The 24,271-nt window shown below is 54.0% G+C and overlaps 1 protein-coding gene across 1 annotated transcript in view; it reads left to right on the plus strand.

Annotated features, from left to right (window-relative positions):
- The first annotated feature begins 228 nt into the window (after positions 1-228).
- Positions 229-24,271, plus strand: part of RAB40C (RAB40C, member RAS oncogene family) — a 29,767-nt gene continuing 5,724 nt past the window's right edge. Inside the window, 3 exon segments of the mRNA XM_038763132.1 lie at positions 229-324; positions 4,780-5,191; positions 23,266-23,326. Coding sequence (XP_038619060.1) covers positions 5,038-5,191; positions 23,266-23,326 — 215 coding nt within the window. The 5' untranslated portion in view covers positions 229-324; positions 4,780-5,037.

Raw genomic sequence — 24,271 nt, forward strand, 5'->3', positions numbered from 1 at the left:
TGCTCTGCACACAGTAAGCGCTCAATAAATACGATTGATTGAATGAATGAGGGGGCGGGCGGCCGGGCTTCCGATTGGTCTGTTTCCAGGAGGGGGTGGGGCCTGAGTGACGTAGGGGGGCTTTGATTGACGCGCGGCGGGCGGCCAATGGCGAGGGGGGAAGGGGCGCGTGCGTGCGTGCGTGCGCGTGCGCGTGGCGGACGTCGGCCTTGACGGGAAGGGGCGGGCGCGCGCGCTGCTCCGTCGTCGCCTCAGTCGCCTCAGTCGCCCGCCCGGGGTTGCGGCCTGGAGGGCTTCGCGGAGGAGGAGGAGGAAGAAGCTCAGGTGAGTCCCCCCTCCCAAGGGCTTTCCACAGTGCTTGGCACAGGGTAAGCGCTTCACAAATGCCATCCTTATCATCATCATTATAATAATAATAATAATAGCAATCAGTTAAGCGCTTACCCTGTGCCAAGCGCTGTTCTAAGCGCTGTGGTAACTACAAGGCCATCAGGTTGTCCCCCGAGGGGCCCACAGTCTTCATCCCCATTTGACAGATGAGGGAACTGAGGCCCGGAGAAGAATAATAAGAATAGTAATGATGGTGTTTAAGCGCTTACTCTGTGCCAAGCACTGCTCTAAGCGCTGTGGTAATTACAAGGCCAACAGGCGGGCCCCCGTGGGGCTCACAGTCTTCATCCTCATTTGACAGATGAGGGAACTGAGGCCTGGAGAATAATAATGAGAATAATAATAAGGATAATAATGATGGTATTTAAGCGCTTACTCTGTGCCAAACTCTGTTCTTAGCGCCGTGGTAACTACAAGGCGATCAGGTTGTCCCCCGTGGGGCCCACAGTCTTCATCCCCATTTGACAGATGAGGGAACTGAGGCCCGGAGAAGAAGAATAAGAATAGTAATGATGGTGTTTAAGCGCTTGCTATGTGTCAAGCACTGTTCTAAGCGCTGTGGTAATTACAAGGCGAACAGGTGGGCCCTCGTGGGGCTCACAGTCTTCATCCCCATTTGACAGATGAGGGAACTGAGGCCCGGAGAAGAATAATAAGAATAGTATTGATGGTGTTTAAGCGCTTACTCTGTGCCAAGCACTGTTCTAAGCGCCGTGGTAACTACAAGGCCAACAGGCGGGCCCCCGTGGGGCTCACAGTCTTCATCCCCGTTTGACAGATGAGGGAACTGAGGCCCGGAGAAGAATAATAAGAATAGTATTGATGGTGTTTAAGCGCTTACTCTGTGCCAAGCACTGTACTAAGCGCCGTGGTAATTACAAGGCCAACAGGCGGGCCCCTGTGGGGCTTACAGTCTTCATCCCCATTTGACAGATGAGGGAACTGAGGCCTGGAGAATAATAAGAAGAATAATAATGATGGTGCTTAAGCGCTTACCCTGTGCCAAGCCCTGTTTTAAGCGCTGTGGTAACTACAAGGCGATCAGGTTGTCCCCCGTGGGGCCCACAGTCTTCATCCCCATTTGACAGATGAGGGAACTGAGGCCCGGAGAAGAAGAATAAGAATAGTAATGATGGTGTTTAAGCGCGTACTCTGTGCTAAGCACTGTTCTGAGCGCTGTGGTAACTACAAGGCGATCAGGTTGTCCCCTGTGGGGCCCACAGTCTTCATTCTCATTTGACAGATGAGGGAACTGAGGCCCGGAGAAGAAGAATAGTAATGATGGTGTTTAAGCGCTTACTCTGTGCCAAGCACTGTTCTAAGCGCTGTGGTAATTATAAGGCCAACAGGCGGGCCTCCGTGGGGCTCACAGTCTTCATCCCCATTTGACAGATGAGGGAACTGAGGCCCGGATAATAATAATAAGAATAGTAATGATGGTGTTTAAGCGCTTACTCTGTGCCAAGCACTGTTCTAAGCGCCGTGGTAACTACAAGGCCAACAGGCGGGCCCCCGTGGGGCTCACAGTCTTCATCCCCATTTGACAGATGAGGGAACTGAGGCCTGGAGAATAATAATGAGAATAATAATAAGGATAATAATGATGGTGTTTAAGCGCTTACTCTGTGCCAAACACTGTTCTAAGCGCTGTGGTAACTACAAGGTGATCAGGTTGTCCCCCGTGGGGCTCACAGTGTTCATCCCCATTTTACAGATGAGGGAACAGAGGCCCTCGAGAATAATAATAAGAATAATAATGATGGTGTTTAAGCGCTTACTCTGTGCCAAGCACTGTTCTAAGCGCTGTGGTAACTACAAGGCGATCAGGTTGTCCCCCGTGGGGCCCACAGTCTTCATCCCCATTTGACAGATGAGGGAACTGAGGCCCAGAGAAGAATAATAAGAATAATAATGATGATGTTTAAGCGCTTACTCTGTGCCAAGCACTGTTCTAAGCGCTGTGGTAATTACAAGGTGGGCAGGCGGGCCCCCGTGGGGTTCACAGTCTTCACCCCCATTTTACAGATAATAATAATAATAATGATGGTACTTGTTAAGCACTTACTATGTGCCAAGCACTGTTCTAAGCACTGGGGAGGTTACAAGGTGATCAGGTTGCCCCCGCGGGGGGCTCACAGTCTTCATCCCCATTTTACAGATAATAATAATAAAGGCGGCATTTGTTAAGCGCTTACTATGTGCCAAGCACTGTTCTAAGCACTGAGGAGGTTACAGGGTGATCAGGTTGCCCCCGCCTGGGGCTCACAGTCCCCATCCCCATTTTCCAGATAATAATAATGAAGACGGCATTTGTTAAGCGCTTACTGTGTGCCAAGCACTATTCTATGCGCTGGGGAGGTTACGAGGTGATCAGGCGGTCCCACGTGGGGCTCACAGTCTTCATCCCCATTTTACAGATGAGGGAACTGAGGCACAGAGGATAATAATAATAATGGTATTTGTTAAGTGCTTACTATGTACCAAGCACTGTTCTAAGCGCTGTGGGGGGATACAAGGTGATCAGGAGAATAATAATAATGGTATTTGTTGGGCGCTTACTATGTGCCAAGCACCGTTCTGAGCGCTGAGGTAGATACAAGGTGATCAGGTTGTCCCCCGTGGGGCTCACAGTCTTCATCCCCATTTGACAGATGAGGGAACTGAGGCCCGGAGAAGTGGCTTGCCCAAAGTCCCCCAGCTGACAAGTGGCGGAGGCAGGATTAGAACCCACGACCTCTGACTCCCGAGCCCTGCTGCTTCCACCCCCTCCCGTCCTCTCCTGCCCCCTCCCCCCAGGAGACACCCACCCCCTCTCCCCCCCCCGGGGGGGCTCATCCCCTCCCCCCCAGCACCCCTCCCACGGGGCATCCACACTGCTTCGCACGTAGTAAGCGCCTAACAAATGTCATCATTATTACTATTATCTACCCCCTCTCTGCCCTCTCCCCTCCCTACCTCCATCTGTTGCCGCTTTCTACTTTCCCAAGCGCTTAGCCCAGTGCCCTGTACACAATAAGCGCTCAATAAATACATTCACTCATTCATTCCATCGGATCTATTGAGCGCTTACTGCGTGCAGGAGCGCGTGGGAAGTACAAGGCGGCAACATATAGCGACGGTCCCTACCCAACAGCAGGCTCACAGTCTTGAATGAATACCTCCCCAGGAGACCCCCCACCCCACCCCAGCACCCCCTCCCCGGGGGCGTCTACCCCCTCCCACGCGGTGGTCCATCCTCTCCCTCCCCTTCCAGGAGACGCCCACCCACCCCCGCCCGGCGACATCAATCCCCCCTTCTTTCTCCCCTACCCCAGCACCCCCTCCCAGGGGCATCCACCCCGCAGGAGTCACCTTCTTCAGGTATCTTGCCCCCCTCAACCGTCCTCCACCGCTGCCCCTTCCCAGGAAATCCCCACCCCTCTTCCTCCCCCAGCTCCCCCAGCCCCAAGGGGACCCCCTCTTTCCCCTGCCCTTCTCGCCCCCCACCCCCAAATCTACCCCTCCAAGCCCCCGTTCCCTCCCGTGGCCCGCCCGTGTGGCTCCCCGGGACCTTGGCTTCCCCAGAGCCCCCCGCCGTGAGACCCCCCCAAGCCCGGACTGCATTATCGGGGGGCAGGGGGAGAGAGAAGGGATGGGCTGGACAGGAACAATGAGAGGCCGAGGAGAGCCCAGCTGCCGGGAGATGGGTATGAATGTCAATTAGTTGCTATTGATCGAGGCCCTTACGTCCCGGTTCTTACCCCTTTGATTTTTTTTTCCCCCTTCTCCCCCCACCCCTCCAAAAAAAATCTCAGAGAAGCGTCAGCCTAGTCTGGGGGAGTTTCAGGAATTAGCAGCAGCCTGTCTGGGGCTTCCGTCCAGAACGGTTAGTTTAGCGTGGGGGGACTTCTTCTAGACGGTGAGCCCGTTGTTGGGTAGGGACCGTCTCTGTGTGTTGCCAACTTGGACTTCCCGAGCGCTTAGCACAGTGCTCTGCACACAGTAAGCAATCAATCAGTTCGATTGAATGAATGAACCAAGTCCTGCCCCTACCCACCGTGCTCATCCTGAGAGGGGCCAGGCATAGGCTGTGTGTGTGTGTGTGTGTGTGTGTGTGTGTGTGTGTGTGTGTGTGTGTGTGTGTGTGTATTTTTTTTTGGGGGGGGGGGGGGAGAGGGTCCCAGGGGAGGGCGGGGGTCCGCCCCGTCAGAGACCGATCGAAGATGAAGTAAAAGCCTCCACTCCAAACACAGCGTTTGTTCTCCCTTGCCCCCCACCCCCATCTCCGAGCCTCGGGAAGGGTCACAAAGAGAGACCTCATCCTACGTGAATCCCCCCAGATTCCCGCGGCCCAGAGCTAAGCGCCCCGCTCCGGGTCGCGACTCTCAACCGACGTCTTCCGTCCGTCAGGTTCTCGCCGGGCGTGGCCGTCGTCATCCTCCTCCGCGCCGCCGCCGTCGTATCGATCGGACACCGGCGAGATCGATGTCAGAAGACCGGCCGGGGTACGGAGTTCCTCTGGAGAGAGTCTGAGTCCCTTCGGCCGTCCTCCAGCCGCCGTCCGCCAGCACCGCCTCCCCCGTTGAAGGCCACCGAGCCCTCCTCCTCCTCCGCGGACGGCGACCGGCCTTCGCGCGGGCCTAGCATGCGGCTCCTGCCGCCTCGCTGATGAGAGGGAGAATGGGGACCCAGGGCAGCCCCGTGAAGAGCTACGATTACCTACTCAAGTTCCTGCTGGTGGGAGACAGCGACGTGGGCAAGGGCGAGATCCTGGAGAGCCTTCAGGACGGCGCGTCCGAATCCCCTTACGCCTACAGCAATGGTAAGGATCCCCATTCGGCGGGCCCCGGGAATTCCACTCCGAGCGGTGCCGATCGTGGCCGAGGTTTTGACCCCTGGCCTTTTGTGGGGCGCTTTTTCTTTAACCCTCTCCGTGTCGGCGGTTTGTGGGATCGGCAGAGGTGGTCTTCGGTGCTGGCCGCCGGTCCGGCGGGGGTCAGGAGGCCGTGCCTCTGGTCGGGAGCGGGCGGTCCCGGAACCAGACGGGTACCTGGCCCCCGTTTTGCGCTCCCTTCGGACCCCCGCGAGGGTGGCGTCCATCTAGAGCCGCTGGGCCGGGGGCCCTGGGGGACGGGGAGCGTGAGTCGCCCGGCCGGAATCGGGCTCGATAACGGGGACTGGGCCCGGCCGGCCCACGCTAGAGTTTCCGGGCTCGAACTGCAAATGTGGAACCGGGGAAGCCTTTTCTCCCCCGTCTCCTGGTGGGAGTTAAAGCGGAGCCCTGCGCAGTCGGGACTCCGAGCGAGAGCCGCCCCCACCCGCCCTGAAGAACGATATCGGCCCGAGAACCCGGCCGGCACTTTAGAGGACGGTCTGACGTGTGGCGTTTGACCGCTCGCCCTGTGGCCCGGCTGGGGCCTTTTCTGGGGTCTCGTTAGGCCCCACCATGTCCTGGTTCGGCGAGACCGCCGGGGCAGGAACTCGGGCCCGGTCCGGCCCAGCGGGTCTGCGTGGGTCTGGTTGCCCCTGGGCTACCCGGCTCCGAGAGGGAGAAGGAAGGAGGCCGGGAAGGTGCGAGCAGGGAGGAACTGATAACGACCGGGTCCCTGTGGGGGTCCGATCTGCCCCGGCCGTGGCCCACCAAGACCACGGCCTGGGGGGCGGGGAGAGAGCGTCGATCTGGCTATCAGCTGGAATCGACTCCATCCAGATGGTAGCGCGTGAGAGAATGGGGAGCGTGTAGGCGTCCCCGGGGGCCCGCTTCCTGAAAGAAAATGGCTCTCCCATTGGCTTCGCTTTGAACGGGCGGCTAGCCCAGGCCCGGGGTGACTCAGTGGCTTCCCTTTCCATTAAGGCATTTTCATCCTTGTAATTAATCCAAGGGAACCCGGCCTAACCGGTATCAGACCCTGGGCTGGGTAGGTCCTCCCGGACGCAGAGGGCCGTGAGTCTCCCTAATTAGACAAAGAACACTTGGTTTAGAAGCCGAGTTACGGCTCCCCAGCCCGGGCATCTTTTTCGGGGTCTCTAAGACCGGCACTTGGACCTCATCTGACACTTTCCAGGCCCACTCTTTGGGTGACTCCGTCCCTATACCTTCTCATGTCCTGCTTCCTCTGGCACGGACTCTTTTGGCGTTCACTCCTTGCGGAATCACCCCCAAAGCATCCCTCATCCATCCGAGAGGGAACGCCTCGGGAGCCGGGGCTGCTGCGTTTGTGCTTCCTCAAACTGTAACAGTCAGCCAATCATTTAGTGATATTTATTGAGCGCCGTCTCTGTCCTAAGCACTGGGCACCCAGCAGAGTGCCGCCCCTGCCGGGAGCAGAGAAGTGGACGCTCTGGCATTCCCGGCACGTCCACCCTGTTGGGCCAGCCGGATTGGGACAGGGCGGGGCGGGGCAGAGCTTCCCGCTTCCTGAAATGGATTCCGTAAGCCCGGGCCTAGGACTCAGCGGACCCGGGTTCTAATCCCGGCTCTGCCACTTGTCTGCAGTGTGACCGTGGGCAAGTCACTTCACTTCTCTGGGCCTCGGGCATCTCATCTGCTAAATGGGGATTCAAAGCCTGCCCTTCCTCCTCCTTCAAACTGTGAGCCCCCTGTGGGAACTGATTTCTTTTCTTTATTGGCTTTTGTTAAGCACTTGCTGTGTGCCAGACACTGTTCTAAGCACCGGGGTAAGACACTAGCTAATCAGGTTGGGCACCGTCCCTGTTCCACCTAATTCCCATTTCCTCGTCTCTAAGCCAGTGCCTGGCACATAGTAAGTGCTGAACAAATATCACATTTTTTTTTAAGGGGTGACAGCAGCAGGCTTCCCCCGGGCAGCCGCCTGACCCGGAGGAAACCCCTCGGAAGGCAGGGGCCGGGGGGTGAGGGACATCTATCTCTAAATTCCTCAGCCTTTGCCCTTTTTCTTGTCCCGGGGAGAGAAGCCGCGAGGTTTGAGCTGTCGAGACCAGGAGCGGGTTGGGCCTGCCCACGGGGCCGTGGTGGAGGTGACCAAATCAGGTGAAACGTGTTAGTCGACCCTTCGATGATATTCATTTAGCGCCTACTCTGTGCTGAGCACTGAACCAAGTCCTGGAGGAGGACAGTAGAGTCATTAGACGTGATGGTTGCCCGCCAGGAGCTTTGCCGTCCTGCGGGGTGCTGTGCCAAGCGCTCGCAACGGGAGTCGTGACCCCTGTCCTCGAGGAGCTTGCGGTCTAGGGACGCAGAAAGGCACGGAGGGGAATTGGCAGATAAGAGGGAGAAGGAGAAGCGGGTAGGTGAGGTTGTCTTTGAGTACGGGTGCGGGGGGCCCTCGATGTACAGAAGGGTCCCTGGTCGCCCCCCTCCGCAGCAGGGGAGTGGCCGTTCGGGGAGATGTGGAATGGATTGGAGGAGGTGCGATGGCCAGAAGCCGTCGTCCGCATCGGCAACAAATTGCCACACTTCCTACGGCGCCCTGGGCCGAGGAGTGAAGGATCTTGTGCAAACCTCAAGGTCCTTGGAGATGGTCCAGCTGCCGTGGGGTTGGGGGGAGGAGAGGGGTGGGGGACGGTCCCTTCTCCCCTTCCCCCGAGTGTGTGTCTCACAGGGAGCCTGGCCTTCCCGAAAGGTTTCCGAGGGCCCGGCCCCGTCGGCCAGAACCCATGGCCTCCTGGCGATGGGGGGAGGGCTGCTCGTGGAGGGTCTTCTGACCACCCTTCTGACCCTGGAGACCGTTTCCGGGCCCGCGAGGAGCTTCCACTCTGACCCCACCCCCAAAAATTGACCCAGCAACCGGCTCCCCCATCTCAAAAGTCCCACCAAGGTCCAAAAGACCCCCAAACTGGCGAATGGGGCTGGGCCCAAGCTGAATAATAATAATAATAATAATAATGGCATGTATTAAGCGCTTACTACGTGCAAAGCACCGTTCTAAGTGCTGGGGAGGTTACAAGGTGATCAGGTTGCCCCACGGGGGGCTCACAGTCTTAATCCCCATTTTCCAGATGAGGTCACTGAGGCCCAGAGAAGTGCAGTGACTTGCCCAAAGTCACACAGCTGACACTTGGCCGACCTGGGATTTGAACCCACGACCTCTGACTCCAAAGCCCGTGCTCTTTCCACTGAGCTACGCTGCTGAATCCCTCATCTGCCCCATCACTTAGTACGGTGCTTGGCCCCCAGCAGGCGCACACTGCTATTATAATAATTATGGTATTTGGTGAGCGCTCGCTATGTGTCAAGCACTGCTTTAACCGCCGGGGTAGATAGAAGGTTCTCAGATTGGACGCAGCCCCCGTCCCTCGTGGGGCTCACAGTCTCAATCCCCATTTTCCAGATGAGGTGACTGAGGCCCAGCGAAGCGACTTGCCCAAGGTCGCACAGCAGACAAGTGGCGAAGCTGGGATTAGAACCCACCACCTTCTGGCTCCCGAGCCCGGGCTCTATCCACTACACCATTTAGCTTTGTCCATCTTACACGCCCCACCCTTGTGGGCCGGATGGGGTGGGGCGAGGAGGCTTGAAGTGGTGGCTAGGACCGTGGCGATGTTTGAGCCACCTGAGCCCACTGTTGGGTAGGGACCGTTTCTATATGTTGCCAACTTGGACTTCCCAAGCGCTTGGTACAGTGCTCTGCGCACAGTAAGCGCTCAATAAATACGATTGATTGATTGATTGCCCCCGGGGAGGGATGCTGGGGCAATTCTTTTAGTCCCTGAAGTCCCAGTAGCCCCCACACAGGTGCGAAACCCCCGCACCCAGCGGCTGTGTGCCCGGGCCCATTTCCGACGCCCACCCCCGGCTTGGGCCCAGACCCGCTCTGGATTTAGCCGTCAGGGTTAGCTTCGTTAGGGACCTGGGTCGGAGCAGGGGACGGTGATGATTCCTCCCTCTCCCCCCTCTCCATCCCCCCCATCTTACCTCCTTCCCTTCCCCACAGCACCTGTATATATGTTTGTCCTTATTTATTACTCTATTTATTTATTTATTTTACCTGTACCTATCTATTCTATTTATTTTATTGTGTGAGTATGTTTGGTTCTGTTCTCTGTCTCCCCCTTCTAGACTGTGAGCCCGCTGTTGGGTAGGGACCGTCTCTATATGTTGCCAGCTTGTAATAATAATAATAATGTTGGTATTTGTTAAGTGCTTACTCTGTGCAATGCACTGTTCTAAGCGCTGGGGGAGATACAAGGTAATCAGGTTGTCCCACGTGGGGCTCACAGTCTTCATCCCCGTTTTACAGATGAGGGAACTGAGGCCCAGAGAAGTGAAGCGACTGGCCCAAGGTCACACAGCTGACAAGTGGAGGAGCCGGGATTTGAACCCACGACCTCTTGACTCCAAAGCCCGGGCTCTTTCCACTGAGCCACGCTGCTTCTCTGTACTTGTACTTCCCAAGCGCTTAGTACAGTGCCCTGCACACAGTAAGCGCTCAATAAATACGACTGATTGACCTGACAAACCTGTTTCTACCCCAGCGCTTACGAGTACTTGGCACATGATAGGCTCTTAATAATTATAATAAATAATGACGGCATTTGTTACTCTGTGCCAAGCACCGTTCTAGGTGCTAAGGTAATCACGTTGTCCCATGTGGGGCTCACAGTCTTCATGTATATATGTTAAGACTATGTTAATGTATGTTGCCAGCTTGTACTTCCCAAGCGCTTAGTACAGTGCTCTGCACACAGTAAGCACTCAATAAATGCGATTGATTGATTGATTGATTGATTAGGCAGTCGGATTGCTGACCGTTAGACCACAGACAATCTCATGACCCTTTTTCTTTTATGAGTTGGGTTTTCAGCACAGTCCTCATCCTCTCTCTTCTCCTCCCAGCATATACAGATGTCACCAAGGCCCCCCCAAGCCACCCCAGAAACCCCAAAGTCTCCACTACCGTTCATTCATTCATTCCTTCATTCATTCAATCGTATTTATTGAGCGCTTACTGTATGCAGAGCACTGTACTAAGCGCTTGGGAAGTACAACTTGGCAACATGTAGAGACGGTCCCTACCCAGCAGTGGGTTCACAGTCTAGAAGGGGGGAGACAGAGAACAAAACAAAACACATTAACAAAATAAAATAAATACAATAAATATGTACAAATAAAATAGAGGAATAAATACGTACAAACATATATACAGGTACCCGGATCTATTCCGATGACTCTGTGTGTGATCCCTTCTTTGTCGGGTTAGATGTGAGCGAGTAAGTGCTTACTCTCTGCCAAGCACGGTACTCTGCGCTAAGCACTCCAGCCGGGGAGGTGGACCTAATAGCTATTTGACAAACCTGAGTAATTGGAATAAGTAACGGACTGTTCAGTGGGTAATACGTATATGCCCAAGGGCTCAGGAGGCGTATTCAGTACTTAGTGCTTTGCACATAGTAAGCGCTTAATAAATGCTATTAAAAATATTACTCTATTATTACTCTATTATTACTCCATTTATTATTACTCTATTTATTATTACTCTATTTTACTTGTACATATCTATTCTATTTATTTTATTTTGTTAATATGTTTGGTTTTGTTCTCTGTCTCCCCCTTCTAGACTGTGAGCCCACTGTTGGGTAGGGACCGTCTCTATATGTTGGCAACTTGGACTTCCCAAGCGCTTAGTACAGTGCTCTGCACACAGTAAGCGCTCAATAAATACGATTGATTGAGTGATTGGAAAAAAAATGACAAGAAGCAGAGAGGACCAGTGGATAGAGCATGGCCTTAGGAGTCAGAAGGAGCTGGGAAACTAATCCCAACTCTGCACTTTTTTTTTATGGCATTTATTACTATGTGCAAAGCACTGTTCTAAGCGCTGGGGAGGATACAAGGTGATCAGGTTGTCCCACGAGGGGCTCACAGTCTTCATCCCTATTTTCCAGATGAGGTAACCGGGGCACAGAGAATAATAATAATAATAATGATGGCATTTATTAAGCACTTACTATGTGCACAGCACTGTTCTAAGTGCTGGGGAGGTTACAGGGTGATCAGGTTGTCCCACAGGGGGCTCACAGCCTTAATCTCCATTTTACAGATGAGGGAACTGAGGCCCAAAGAAGTGAAGTGACTTGCCCAAAGTCACACAGCTGACAATTGGCAGAGCTGGGATTTGAACCCATGACCTCTGACTCCAAAGCCCGGGCTCTTTCCACTGAGCCACGCTGCTTCTCTGCTGCGTGGCCTTGGGCAGGCCACTTTAACATCTCTGTGCCTCAGTTATCTCACCTGTAAAATGGGGATTAAGACTGTGGGCCCCTTGTGGGACATGGGCGCTGTCTGACCTGATTACCTTGTTTGTACCCCAGTGCTTAGAACATGCCTGGCACAGAGTAAGCACTTAACAGATACCATTAAAAAAAATGCTTAAAAAATACCATAACAAAATTAAAGACGTGTGAAAGGTGCCCGAAATTAATAATAATAATAATTCTGGTATTTGTTCATTCAATCGTATTTATTGAGCACCTACTGTGTGCAGAGCACTGGACTAAGCGCTTGGGAAGTACAAATCAGCAACATATAGAGACGGTCCCTACCCAACAACAGGCTCACAGTTTAGAAAGGGGAGAAGCCCTCTCAGCTCCTCAGGCCTCTCACCCCCTTTCATTCATTCATTCATTCATTCATTCAGTTGTATTTATTGAGCGCTTACTGTCTGCAGAGCACTGTACTAAGCGCTTGGGGAGTACAAATCGGCAGCAAATAGAGACGGTCCCTACCCAACAGCGGGCTCCCGGTCTAGAAGGGGGAGAAGCCCCCTCAGGCCCCTCAGTCCCTATCATTCATTCCTTCAATTGTATTTATTAAGCGCTTAGTATGTGCAGAGCACTGTACTAAGCACTTGGGAAGTACAGGTTGGCAACATATAGAGTCGGTCCCTACCCAACAACGGGCTCCTGGTCTAGAAGGGGGAGAAGCCCCCTCAGGCCTCCAGCACCGAATGGTGGAGGAGAGGAGGAGGGGGAACCATGGAAGCAGCGTGGCTCAGTGGAAAGAGCCCGGGCTTTGGAGTCAGAGGTCATGGGTTCAAATCCCGGCCCCGCCAGTTGCCAGCTGGGTGACTTTGGGCAAGTCGCTTCACTTCTCTGGGCCTCAGTCCCCTCATCTGGAAAATGGGGATGAAGACTGTGAGCCCCCCGTGGGACAACCTGATCACCTTGGAACCTCCTCAGCGCTTAGAACGGTGCTTGGCATATAGTAAGCGCTTAAGAAATGCCATCAAAAAAACAAACCCCGTCTTACAGGTGAAGGAACTGAGGCCCAGAGAAGTAAAGAGACTTGCCCCGGTGCTTAGAACAGTGCTTTGCACATAGTAAGCGCTTATCCCAGCCGTGCCCGCGGAGGGGGTCCTCGCCCCCTTCCCCCTCCGGACGGCGGACAGCTACACATAATAATAATAATGATAGTATTTGTTAAGCACTTACTAGGTGCAAAACACTGTTCTAAGCGCTGGGGAGATACAAGGTGATCAGGTTGTCCCACGTTGGGCTCACAGTCTTAATCCCCATTTTCCAGATGAGGGAACACATCAGGGTATCTATGTATATCCTGTATATATGTATATATGTTTGTACATATTTATTTTATTTTGTTAGTTTGGTTTTGTTCTCTGTCTCCCCCTTTTAGACTGTGAGCCCACCGTTGGGTAGGGACCGTCTCTAGATGTTGCCAACTTGGACTTCCCAAGCGCTTAGTCCAGTGCTCCGCACACAGTAAGCGCTCAATAAATACGATTGATTGATTGATTGAGTCTAAATCCAGAGCCCAGGTGGAGCGTTTGAAGTTGGACACTTGATGAAACGCCTCCCCTGGAGCTTTCCCACCGGTCTAACTGGTTTAGGGTTTTATAGGACCAGGCCCAGATCTGTGCACACTTGTTCCACCGAAAACCGCTCCTCCTCCCTCTTCTCCAGACCCCAAGCTCCGCCTTGGCAGGGACCGTGCCAACCCACGCTGTTGCATCGGCCTCTCCCGACCGCTCAGTGCGGTGCTCTGCACCCAGTCAGCGATCAATACATAATAATAATGATAATGTTGGTATTTGTTAAGCTCTTACCATGTGCCAAGCACTGTTCTAAGTGCTCAGGAGGTTACTGTTCTATTTATTTTATTTTGTTAGTATGTTTGGTTTTGTTCTCCGTCTCCCCCTTTTAGACTGTGAGCCCACTGTTGGGTAGGGACTGTCTCTAGATGTTGCCAACTTGTAACTCCCAAGCGCTTAGTCCAGTGCTCTGCACACAGTAAGCGCTCAGTAAATACGATTGATTGATTGATTACAGGGTGATCAGGTTGTCCCACGGGGGACTCACACAATTTTAACCCCCATTTTTACAGGTGAGGTAACTGAGGCCCAGAGAAGCGAAGGGACTCGCCCAAAGTCACACAGCTGACAGTTGGCGGAGCAGGGATTTGAACCCATGACCCCTGACTCCAAAGCCCGGGCTCTTTCCGCTGAGCCATGCTGCTTCTCTCTCCTCTCCCCGCAAGCCCTGGAGTGATTAGAACAGTGCTTTGCACATAGTAAGCGCTTAACAAATACCATTATTATTGTCATTGTCTGTAATCGTGATACGACTGTCTTTAGAGGGGCAAGTGGGCTCATTAGCTGTGTGTTCTGTTTGGTTTGCTTTAAACTCGCAAGGAATATTTAGAGAACAATTGAATGCCTCATTAGGCATCTAGTGTGTGTGGAGTGCTGTACTGAGCGATTGGAGAGCCCAGTCAAGTTGGCCAGGGCCTGCAGCCTTTCTTAGCAAGCCTCCCCTCCACACACACACACACACTCACACTGTTTGTGATGCCAGAGTTTGCACCACTGGACAGAGCATATGTCTCCTCTCCCCTTGCATGGGGGTCAAGGGCGGCCCTTTCATTCATTCATTCATTCATTCATTCAATCGTATTTATTGAGCACTTACTGTGTGCAGAGCACTGTACCAAGCACTTGGGAAGTCCAAGTTGGCAACATAAAGAGATGATCCCTACCCAACAATGGGCTCGTAGTCTTGAAGGGGGAGACAGAAAACAAAACATAGTAATGTCCATCTCCTTCCCTAGGGTGTCTGCTCATCAGCGCTTAGTACAGTGCCCTGCACAAAGTAAGCACTTAACAGATACCACCGTTGTTATTATTATTATTATGGGCAAGGAACAAGTCTGCCCATTCTGTTGGATCGTCCTCTCCCAAGCGTTTAGAGCAGTGCCCTGCACATAGTAGACGCTCAGTAAATACCATTGATTGATTTGTGGTGCTTTTTGAGTGCCTCAGTCCCCAGCCGCATGTGGACCCTTTGGGAGAGCCCCCCGGGCAATGAGCGGAACCATCCCCGTGCCAGGCGGGGAGGGCGGGCAGCCCGGCGGCCTGTCTGCAGAGGCCCCCGCCCAACAGATGCAAAGGGGAACGCGCCGCCAGGCATCGCTCAGTCAGTGCTACTTATTGAGCGCTCACCAGGTTGCAGAGCACGGTACTGAGCGCTTGGGAGAGTTCCCAGTAGCAGAGTCGGTAGACACGTTCCCTCCCACAACAAGCTTCCAGTCTAGAGGAAGTGGGCAGGGGATGGGGGACCCCCTCGTTAGAGAGCTTCTCTCCGGAACCGGGCTGTTGCTCAGGAACAGGGGGAAGCGCTGAAAGCAGCGCTTTGCACACAGTAAACGCTCAATAAATACGATTGAATGAATGAATAAACGGCCAGGACAGGCCGGAGGCCCAGCCTGAGGGATGGAAGGGGGAATCTCGGGAAGCAGCTGGACCACCCGGAGCCCGTCGGAGCTGAGCTTCCCGCCCTCGGCCGTCTCCCGCGGGACTCAGTCAGCAGGGCGAGCGTGCGTGCCCACCCAGAGCCCGGAAATACCCCCGGGCTCGGATTTTAGAACAGTGCTTTGCACATAGTAGGCGCTTAATAAATGCCATCATTATTATTATTATTTTGCCTTTCGAGGGAGAGGCTCTGGATGCGGGGGGATCCCAGCGTGTCTTAGAGGAAAGAGCCCCGGCTTGTATCGTAGAGGATGTACATGGCTTCTAATCCCCGCTTCTCCACTTTCTGTGTCACCTTGGCAAGTCACTTCATTTCTGTGTGCCTCAATTCCCTCATCTGTGAAATGGGGATGAAGACTGTGAGCCCCAGGTGGGACAACCTGACGACCTGATATGAATCCACCCCAGCGCTTAGAACTGCGCCGGGCACGTAGCGCTTAACAAATATCATAATAGGTGTTATTATTATTATTATTATTATTATCATTATTATTATTATTATTATTATTATTATTATTATTATTGGGGCCCTCCCTCCTTTCCTCCATCCTGGTCAGTGCGGGAGGCAGGGTGGCCTGATGGAAGGAGCCGAAAACGGGGAGATCTGCATTCTGATCCCTGCCGTGCCGTTGGTCCACTGGGTGATCTGAGAAGCAGCGTGTCTGAGTGGAAAGAGCACGGACTTGGGAGTCAGAGGCCGTGGGTTCTAATCCCGGCCCTTATCAGCCGTGTGACTTTGGGCAAGTCACTTAACTTCTCTGTGCCTCAGTGGCCTCATTTGTAAAATGGGGATTAAGCCTGTGTGCCCTGCATGGGACAATCTAACTGCCTTGTGTCAGCGTGGCGCAGTGGAAAGAGCCCGGGCTTTGGAGTCAGAGGTCACGGGTTTAAATCCCGGCTCCGCCAACTGTCAGCTGTGTGACTTTGGGCAGGTCACTTCTCTGTGCCTCAGTGACCTCATCTGTAAAATGGGGATTAAAACTGTGAGCCCCCTGTGGGACAATCTGATCACCTTGTAACCTCCCCTGCTTTGCACATAGTGCTTAACAAATACCATTATTATTATTATTATTATTATTATTACCCCAGCACATAGTAAGCACTTAACAAGTACCATCATCATTATTATTATTATCTTATGGCACCTGATTTCTCAGGGCTTCAGTTTTCTCATCTCTGTTACCTGCTTCTCCCTGCTTCTTAGACTGAGAGTCCCATGTGGGGCAGGGGCCCGAAACAGGCCTGACCCTCTGGTGGCTACCCCACACTGTAGCCCAGGGCTTAATAAGCGCTTAATGAGGGCCATAATCATCTTTATTGGGCTCAAAGCAGGGACTTGTAAAACCCCTTTTACTGCCCCTTGGTCCTGTCAAATCCCGTGATCTGTATGGGAAGTAAAAGACCCCAGTGGCCCTAGCTAATCAATTATATTTTTTGAGCGCTTACTGTGTTCAGAGCACTGTACCGAACTCTTGGGAGAAGACAGTATATCCAAGCAGGAAGGCATGTTCCTTATCCACGTGGAAGCACGTTGCCTGGTGGAAAGAGCCCAAGCCTGGAAGCAGGAGGATCGGGATTCTAATCCCGGCTCCGCCACTTGTCTACTCTGTGACCTTGGGCTAGTCACTTCACTTCCCTGGGCCTCAGTTACCTCATCTGTTACCTCATCTGTAAAACGGGGCTCGAGACGGTGAGCCCCACGTGGGACGGTGATTGGGTCCAGCCTTTTGAACTTGTCTCTGCCCCAGGGCTTAGTACAGCGCCTGGCACGTATTAAGCGCTCAACAAATACTGTCAAAAAAGAGCTTACTGTCTAGAGGGGGAGACAGACCTGGAAAAAAAATGACAGCTGTGGTCGTAAGTGCTGGGGGCTGAAGGTGGATTTGGAATATCAAGCGTTTCAGTGATAATGGTGGTATTTGTGCAGGGGCATTGCTGAGGGAAGATGAGGGATTATTCGGGGAAGGCCTCTTGGAGGAGGTGTGCCTTCAGTAAGGCTTTGAAGGTGGGGAGCGCGAAGGTCTGTGACGTGATAGCTAACGGGCCGCCCGGTCAGAGTAGAGCCGCCGTGCCTGGACAGGGGACGGGCGACCCCCCCGGAGGTCAACTCGAGCCCTCCCGGAAAACCGTAGCATCCGTGGGGATCCGGCCTTGCTGTTTGAGGCTCCCGTAGCCCAGAGCATCTGATATGTCCCTGTTGGATGGAGGAAGGCGGGAGGCAGAATAGACTTCATTAGTCTCTGCGGCTCAGAGGCCCCATCTGATCTGAATTGTTCCCGGGCCCCAGTGGGGAGAGGCGACTCCTGGGCTAATTGCTGTCTGGGGCTTGGCCAGGCGTGGCCACTGAACTAACATGGGCAGGCCCGGATGGGAGCCTGACACCTCCACATCTCCTCCTCCTCTTCTGGCTTAATGAGGGCACCCCGGAACCGTCTGAAAGCGGCTTAGGGATCCACAGCCCGGAGGTTGGCCGGCCTTCTCTCCCCCCCGCAATCAACAGGGAAGCTTTACTGACTCCTCAACGTGACCAGCTCAGGGTGACTGGCCTCCTCAGCTTCGGGGCTGACTGTGCAACTGAGTCAGATGGGGGACGGGGACAAGGAAAGGAAGGCCCAGAGAGGGCTGAAAAAGTGCTGTCCCCACTCCTCTCATACCCTTCCTGCCTCATCTCTGTCACCGGGTCCCTGCCTGGCCGTGTCTGTGACCCTGTGTGGTTCATGGTGCCACTGTCCCTGTGTCCTTCAGACCCCGTCACTGTGTCTGTGTCTCTGCCCCCGGCTCTCCCTGTGGCAAGGGAAAGTGTCTCTGGCCCATGTTGTGATCTCCCGGGCCCTTGATGAATTCATTCAATCGTATTTATTGAGCGCTTACTGTGTGCAGAGCACTGTACTAAGCGTTTGGGAAGTTAGGGGAAGCAGCGTGGCCCAGTGGAAAGAGCCCGGGCTTTGGAGTCAGAGGTCATCGGTTCAAATCCCGGCTCCGCCACTTGTCAGCCGTGTGACTTTGAGCAAGTCACTTCACTTCTCTGGGCCTCAGTTCCCTCATCTGTAAAATGGGGATTAAGACCGTAAGCCCGCCGTGGGACAACCTGATCACCTTGTAAACTCCCCAGCACTTAGAACAGTGCTTTGCACGTCGTAAGTGCTTAATAAATACGGTAACTGAGGTAACTGAGGCCCAGAGAAGTGACTTGCCCAAAGTCACACAGCTGAGAAGTCACAAGTCACACAGCTCACAAGTCACACACTTGCCCGAAGTCACGCAGAGAAGAAGCGTGGCTAAGTGGAAAAGAGCACGGGCTTTGGGGTCAGAGGTCATGGGTTCAAATCCCGGTTCTGCCTATTGTCAGCAGTGTGACTGGGCAAGTCATGTAACTTCTCTGTGCCTCAGTTACCTCATCTGGAAAATGGGGATTAAGACTGTGAGCCCCCCGTGGGACAACCTGACCACCTTGTAACCTCCTCAGCGCTTAGAACAGTGCTTTGCACATAATAAGCGCTTAATAAATGCCATCATTATTATTATTTTATTTGAACCCCTGACCTCTGACTCCAAAGCCCGGGCTCTTTCCACTGAGCCACGGTGCTTCCCAAGCGCTTAGTCCAGTGCTTTGCCCACAGTAAGCGCTCAATAAATACTTTATGTATTTTACTCGTACATATCTATTCTATTTTATTTTGTTACCATCATCATCATCAGTCGTATTTATTGAGCGCTTACTGTGTGCAGAGCACTGGACTAAGCGCTTGGGGAGTACAAATTGGCAACATATAGAGACAGTCCCTACCCAGCAGTGGGCTCACAGTCTAAAAGGGGGAGACAGAGAACAAAACCAAACATACAAACAAAATAAAATAAATGGAATAGATATGTACAAGTAAAATAAATAAATAAATAAATAGAGTAATAAATATGTACAAACATATATACATATATACAGGTGCTGTGGGGAGGGGAAGGAGGTAAGATGGGGGTAAGATGGGTAGATGGTTAGGGCCAGGGAGGCAGGGGCAGACGGTCAGGGCCAGGGAGGCAGGGGTAGGGCGGCAGAGGGGCAGGGCGGCAGAGGGTCAGGGGCAGATGGTCAGGGCCAGGGAGGCAGGGGCAGGGGCAGACGGTCAGGTCCAGGGAGGCAGGGGCAGACGGTCAGGGCCAGGGCGGCAGAGCGTCAGGGGCAGAAGGTCAGGCCCAGGGAGGCAGAGGCAGCAGCAGACGGTCAGGGCCAGGGAGGCAGGAGCAGATGGCCAAGGCCAGGGTGGCAGAGGGGCACGGGCAGACGGTCAGGGCCAGGGAGGCAGAGGCAGGGGCAGACGGTCAGGTCCAGGGAGGCAGGGGCAGACGGTCAGGGCCAGGGCGGCAGAGCGTCAGGGGCAGAAGGTCAGGCCCAGGGAGGCAGAGGCAGCAGCAGACGGTCAGGGCCAGGGAGGCAGGAGCAGATGGCCAAGGCCAGGGTGGCAGAGGGGCACGGGCAGACGGTCAGGGCCAGGGAGGCAGAGGCAGGGGCAGACGGTCAGGGCCAGGGAGGCAGAGGCAGACGGTCAGGGCCAGGGAGGCAGGGGCAGACAGTCAGGGCCAGGCAGGCAAGGGCAGACGGTCAGGGCCAGGGAGGCAGAGGGGCACGGGCAGACGGTCAGGGCCAGGGAGGCAGGGGCAGCGGCAGACGGTCAGGGCCAGGGAGGCAGGAGAAGAGGGTCAGAGGCAGGGGCAGACGGTCAGGGCCAGGGAGGCAGAGGCAGGGGCAGACGGTCAGGGCCAGGGAGGCAGCGGCAGAGGTAGGCGGTTAGGGCCAGGGGGGCTGAGGGACTGGGGCAGACTGTCAGGGCCAGGGAGGCAGGGGCAGGGGAAGACGGTCAGGGCCAGGGCGGCAGAGGGGCAGGGGCAGATGATCAGGGCCAAGGGGGCAGAGAGGCAGAGGCAGACGGTCAGGGCCAGGGAGGCAGAGGGACAGGGGCAGACTGTCAGGGCCAGAGAGGCAGGGGCAGACGGTCAGGGCCAGGGAGGCAGAGGAACAGGGGCAGACTGTCAGGGCCAGAGAGGCAGGGGCAGACGGTCAGGGCCAGGGAGGCAGGGGCAGACGGTCAGGGCCAGGGAGGCCGGGGCAGGGGAAGATGGTCAAGGCCAGGGAGGCAGAGGGGCAGGGGCAGACGGTCAGGGCCAGGGTGGCAGGGGCAGGGGAATACAGTCAAGGCCAGGGAGGCAGGGGCAGGGGCAGACGTTCAGGGCCAGGGAGGCAGGGGCAGACGGTGAGGGCCAGGGAGGCAGAGGCAGGGGAAAGACGGTCAGGGCCAGGGCGGCAGGGGCAGGGGAAGACGGTCAAGGCCAGGGAGGCAGGGGCAGGGGCAGACGGTCAGGGCCAGGGAGGCAGGGGCAGGGGAAGACAGTCAAGGCCTGGGTTGGCCATGGTTGGCTTTGTGCTCGGTCTCCCCCTTCTAGACTGTGAGCCCACTGTTGGGTAGGGACTGTCTCTATATGTTGTCAACTTGGACTTCCCAAGCGCTTAGTACAGTGCTCCGCACACAGTAAGCGCTCAATAAATACGATTGATTGAGTGATTGATTGAAATACGATTGAATGAATGAATGAATGAATGAATGGTGCAAGGGGAGGGGCCGCTGGCCGCCGCGGAGCATGCCGGGAGAGTTGCGCAAGGGGAGGGGCCTCGGGCCGCCGCGGAGCATGCCGGGGGAGTTCTGGGGGGGCCGCGGAGCATGCCGGGAGAGTTGCGCAAGGGGCGGGGCCTCGGGCCGCCGCAGAGCATGCCGGGGGAGTTCGGGGAGGGGCGGGGTTGGGGAGGGTAGGGGGGCCGCGGAGCATGCCGGGAGAGTTGCGCAAGGGCCGCGAAGCATGCCGGGGCGTGGGCGGGTGGGCCGCCGAGCGCCGCGGAGCATGCCGGGAGAGGCCTCCGGCCCTGTCACCTCAGCGTTTATGGCCCTCACTTTCATTCATTCAATCGATCAATCAATCGATCGTATTTATTGAGCGCTTACTGTGCGCAGAGCACTGGACTAAGCCCTTGGGAAGCCCAAGTCGGAGTCATATTATTTATTTTATTTATTTTTTTTATAATGGCATTTATGAAGCGCTTAATCTGTGCAAAGCACTGTTCTAAGCGCTGGGGAAGTTACAAGGTGATCAGGTTGTCCCACAGGGGGCTCACAGTCTTAATCCCCATTTTACAGATGAGGTCACTGAGGCCCAGAGAAGTGAAGTGACTCCCCCAAAGTCACACAGCTGACGAGTGGCAGAGGTGGGATTTGAACCCAGGACCTCGGACTCCAAAGCCCGGGCTCTTTCCACTGAGCAACGCTGCTTCTCTATTGAGACGGTCCCTACCCAACAGTGGGCTCACAGTCTAGAAGGGGAAGACAGACAACAAAACGGAACATAGTAACACAATAAAATAAATAGAATAAACATGTACAAATAAAATAGGGTAATAAATATGTACAAACATATATACAGGTGCTGTGGGGAGGGGAAGGAGGGGGCTCAGTCTGGGAAGGCCTCCTGGAGGAGGCAAAGCTCTCAGTTGGAAACCACCTTACTGCAGCACCAAGGCCTCGACACACCACCCCTTTCTTCCTCTTCCCTCCTCTTCCTCCTGTAGAAGAGTGCTCTGCGCAGAAGGAGCTCTGGATCAGTCAGTCAATCGTATTTATTGAGCGCTTACTGTGTGCAGAGCACTGTACTAAGCGCTTGGGAAGTCCAAGTTGGCAACATATAGAGACAGTCCCTACCCAACAGTGGGCTCGCAGTCTAGGAGGGGGAGACAGACAACAAAACAAAACATGTTAACACAATAAAATAAATAGAATAAACATGTACAAATAAAATAGAGTAATAAATAAATAAGATAAATAAGATAAATCATCTTGACTGATTGGTTTATGCTAATAATAATTATGGCGTTTATTAAGCGCTTACCATGTGCCAAGCCCTGTTCTAAGCGCTGGGGAGGTTACAAGGTGATCAGGTTGTCCCACGGCGGGGGCTCACAGTCTTCATCCCCTTTTTATAGATAAGGTAACCGAGGCTCAAAGACGTGAAGTGGCTTGCCCAAAGTCACCCAGCTGACAAGTGGCAGAATCAGGATTTGAACCCATGACCTCCGACTCCAAAGCCCAGGCTCTTTCCACTGAGCCACGCTGCTTCTCTGCTTCACAGTTACTTCTGTGCTGGTGTCTCCCCACTATCCATTCTTTCAGTCGTATTTATTGAGCGCTTACTGTGTGCAGAGCACTGGACTAGAATGGAAGGTCCTCGAGGGCAGGGACTCTGCCAGCGCTTAGAACAGTGCTTTGCACATAGTAAGCGCTTAATAAATGCCATAGTTATTATTATTATTACCAACTCTTTTTTTGTATTCCCCCAAGCACTTAGCACAGGGCTTCGCATACAGTAGGGACTCAATAAATTCTCTTGATGTATTGATTTTCGGTGCTGCAGGAGCCTGCAGGCTTGGCAGCCTTTTACCAACCCCCTTCCTCGCCCCCCACCCTCAACCTGTCTTTATTTTCTACACAGGGGAGGGTGGGGAGGGAGAGGTGCTAGCAACTGGTATATATTACGGTATTTATTGAGCACCGATTAGGTGCCGAGGTGTTAAGCTCTGGGGTAGATTTAAGACAGATCGCAAGCAGTCTGTGTCCCTTACCGGATTCCCCTGTATATATGTCTATATGTTTGTATGTATTTATTACTCTATTTATGTATTTATTTGTACATATTTATTCTATTTATTTTACTTTGCTAATCCCCCTTTTAGACTGTGAGCCCACTGTTGGGTAGGGACTGTCTCTATGTGTTGCCAATTTGTACTTCCCAAGCGCTTAGTACAGTGCTCTGCACATAGTAAGCGCTCAATAAATACATTGATTGATTGATTGATTGATTAATATGTTTTGTTTTGTTCTCTGTCTCCCCTTCTAGACTGTGAGCCCACTGTTGGGTAGGGACCGTGTCTATGTGTTGCCAACTTGTACTTCCCAAGCGCTTAGTACAGTGCTCTGCACACAGTAAGTGCTCAATAAATACAGTTGAATGAATTGAATGAATAAATGAATGACACCCCAACATCTCCTGACACCCCTGTCCCTCCCGCCCGCCTTCTATTTATTCAGCTCCTTCACCTTTCCCCTCTGCTCCTTCCCAGGTATCGACTACAAAACCACGACGATCCTGCTGGATGGCCGGAGGGTCAAGTTGGAGCTGTGGTGAGTTTCTTTCTGGGGCCCAGGGTGCCGGGCGGTGGGAGCAGCGGGACGGAAGCCAAGATCCGCCGGGGATGATGGACGGAAAAGAGTTAGAGGCGCTTCGGGCCTGGTGGGCCGCGGCCTGACTGAAGTGAGGCCCGTTTACTCCCCCCGGCTGCCCACACCCGGGAAGGCCGAGGCTAATCCTGTCGCCTCAACGGCTTCTGGGGTTCACTGCCCGAGGGAGCACAGCCCCGCTAGAAGACACAGATCCTGCCCTCCAGAAGCTTCCAGGCTCCCTTTTCCAGAGGGGAGCCATTCGCGCTTGCCGGAGTTCCCTTCAAAGTCTCATCTTTCTTTCAGGACCTCAAAAGCGGTCCCACTTAACGGTGCCAAAAAGTTCACCGCGGGGCTGCTTCAGAGCGTCTGCGGCTGGGGTCGGGGACCCATTCGGTCATTCGGTCCTATATATTGAGCACTTACTGTGCGCAAAGCACTGTACTAAGTGCCGGGGAGAGTACAATGACACTAAACAGACACATTTCCTGCTCACAACGAGCTCACGGTCTAGGCGGGGAGACCCATCCCGTCATGCTCCTGGGAGCTGGGCACCTCCTGGCTGCACCCCGCCCAGCCGGGCCCGGGAAATTTGTTTATTAATGATTAATTTCTATTACTAATATAATGATCGTGGTGGGGCCTACTAGGTGCTTATTTTGTGCCAAGCACTGGAGTAGGTAACAGGAGACTCTGGTCTGAGACAGTTCCCTGGGACTCACAGCCTAAGAGGATGAGAATCAATCAATCAATCGTATTTATTGAGCGCTTACTGTGTGCAGAGCACTGTACTAAGCGCTTGGGAAGTACAAGTTGGCAACATATAGAGACAGTCCCTACCCAACAGTGGGCTCCCAGTCTAAAAGACAGATAGGTCTTTCATCAGGTGAGGAAACTGAGGCCCCGAGA

Source organism: Tachyglossus aculeatus, chromosome 21, assembly GCF_015852505.1.
Source record: "Tachyglossus aculeatus isolate mTacAcu1 chromosome 21, mTacAcu1.pri, whole genome shotgun sequence".
NCBI lineage: Eukaryota > Metazoa > Chordata > Mammalia > Monotremata > Tachyglossidae > Tachyglossus > Tachyglossus aculeatus.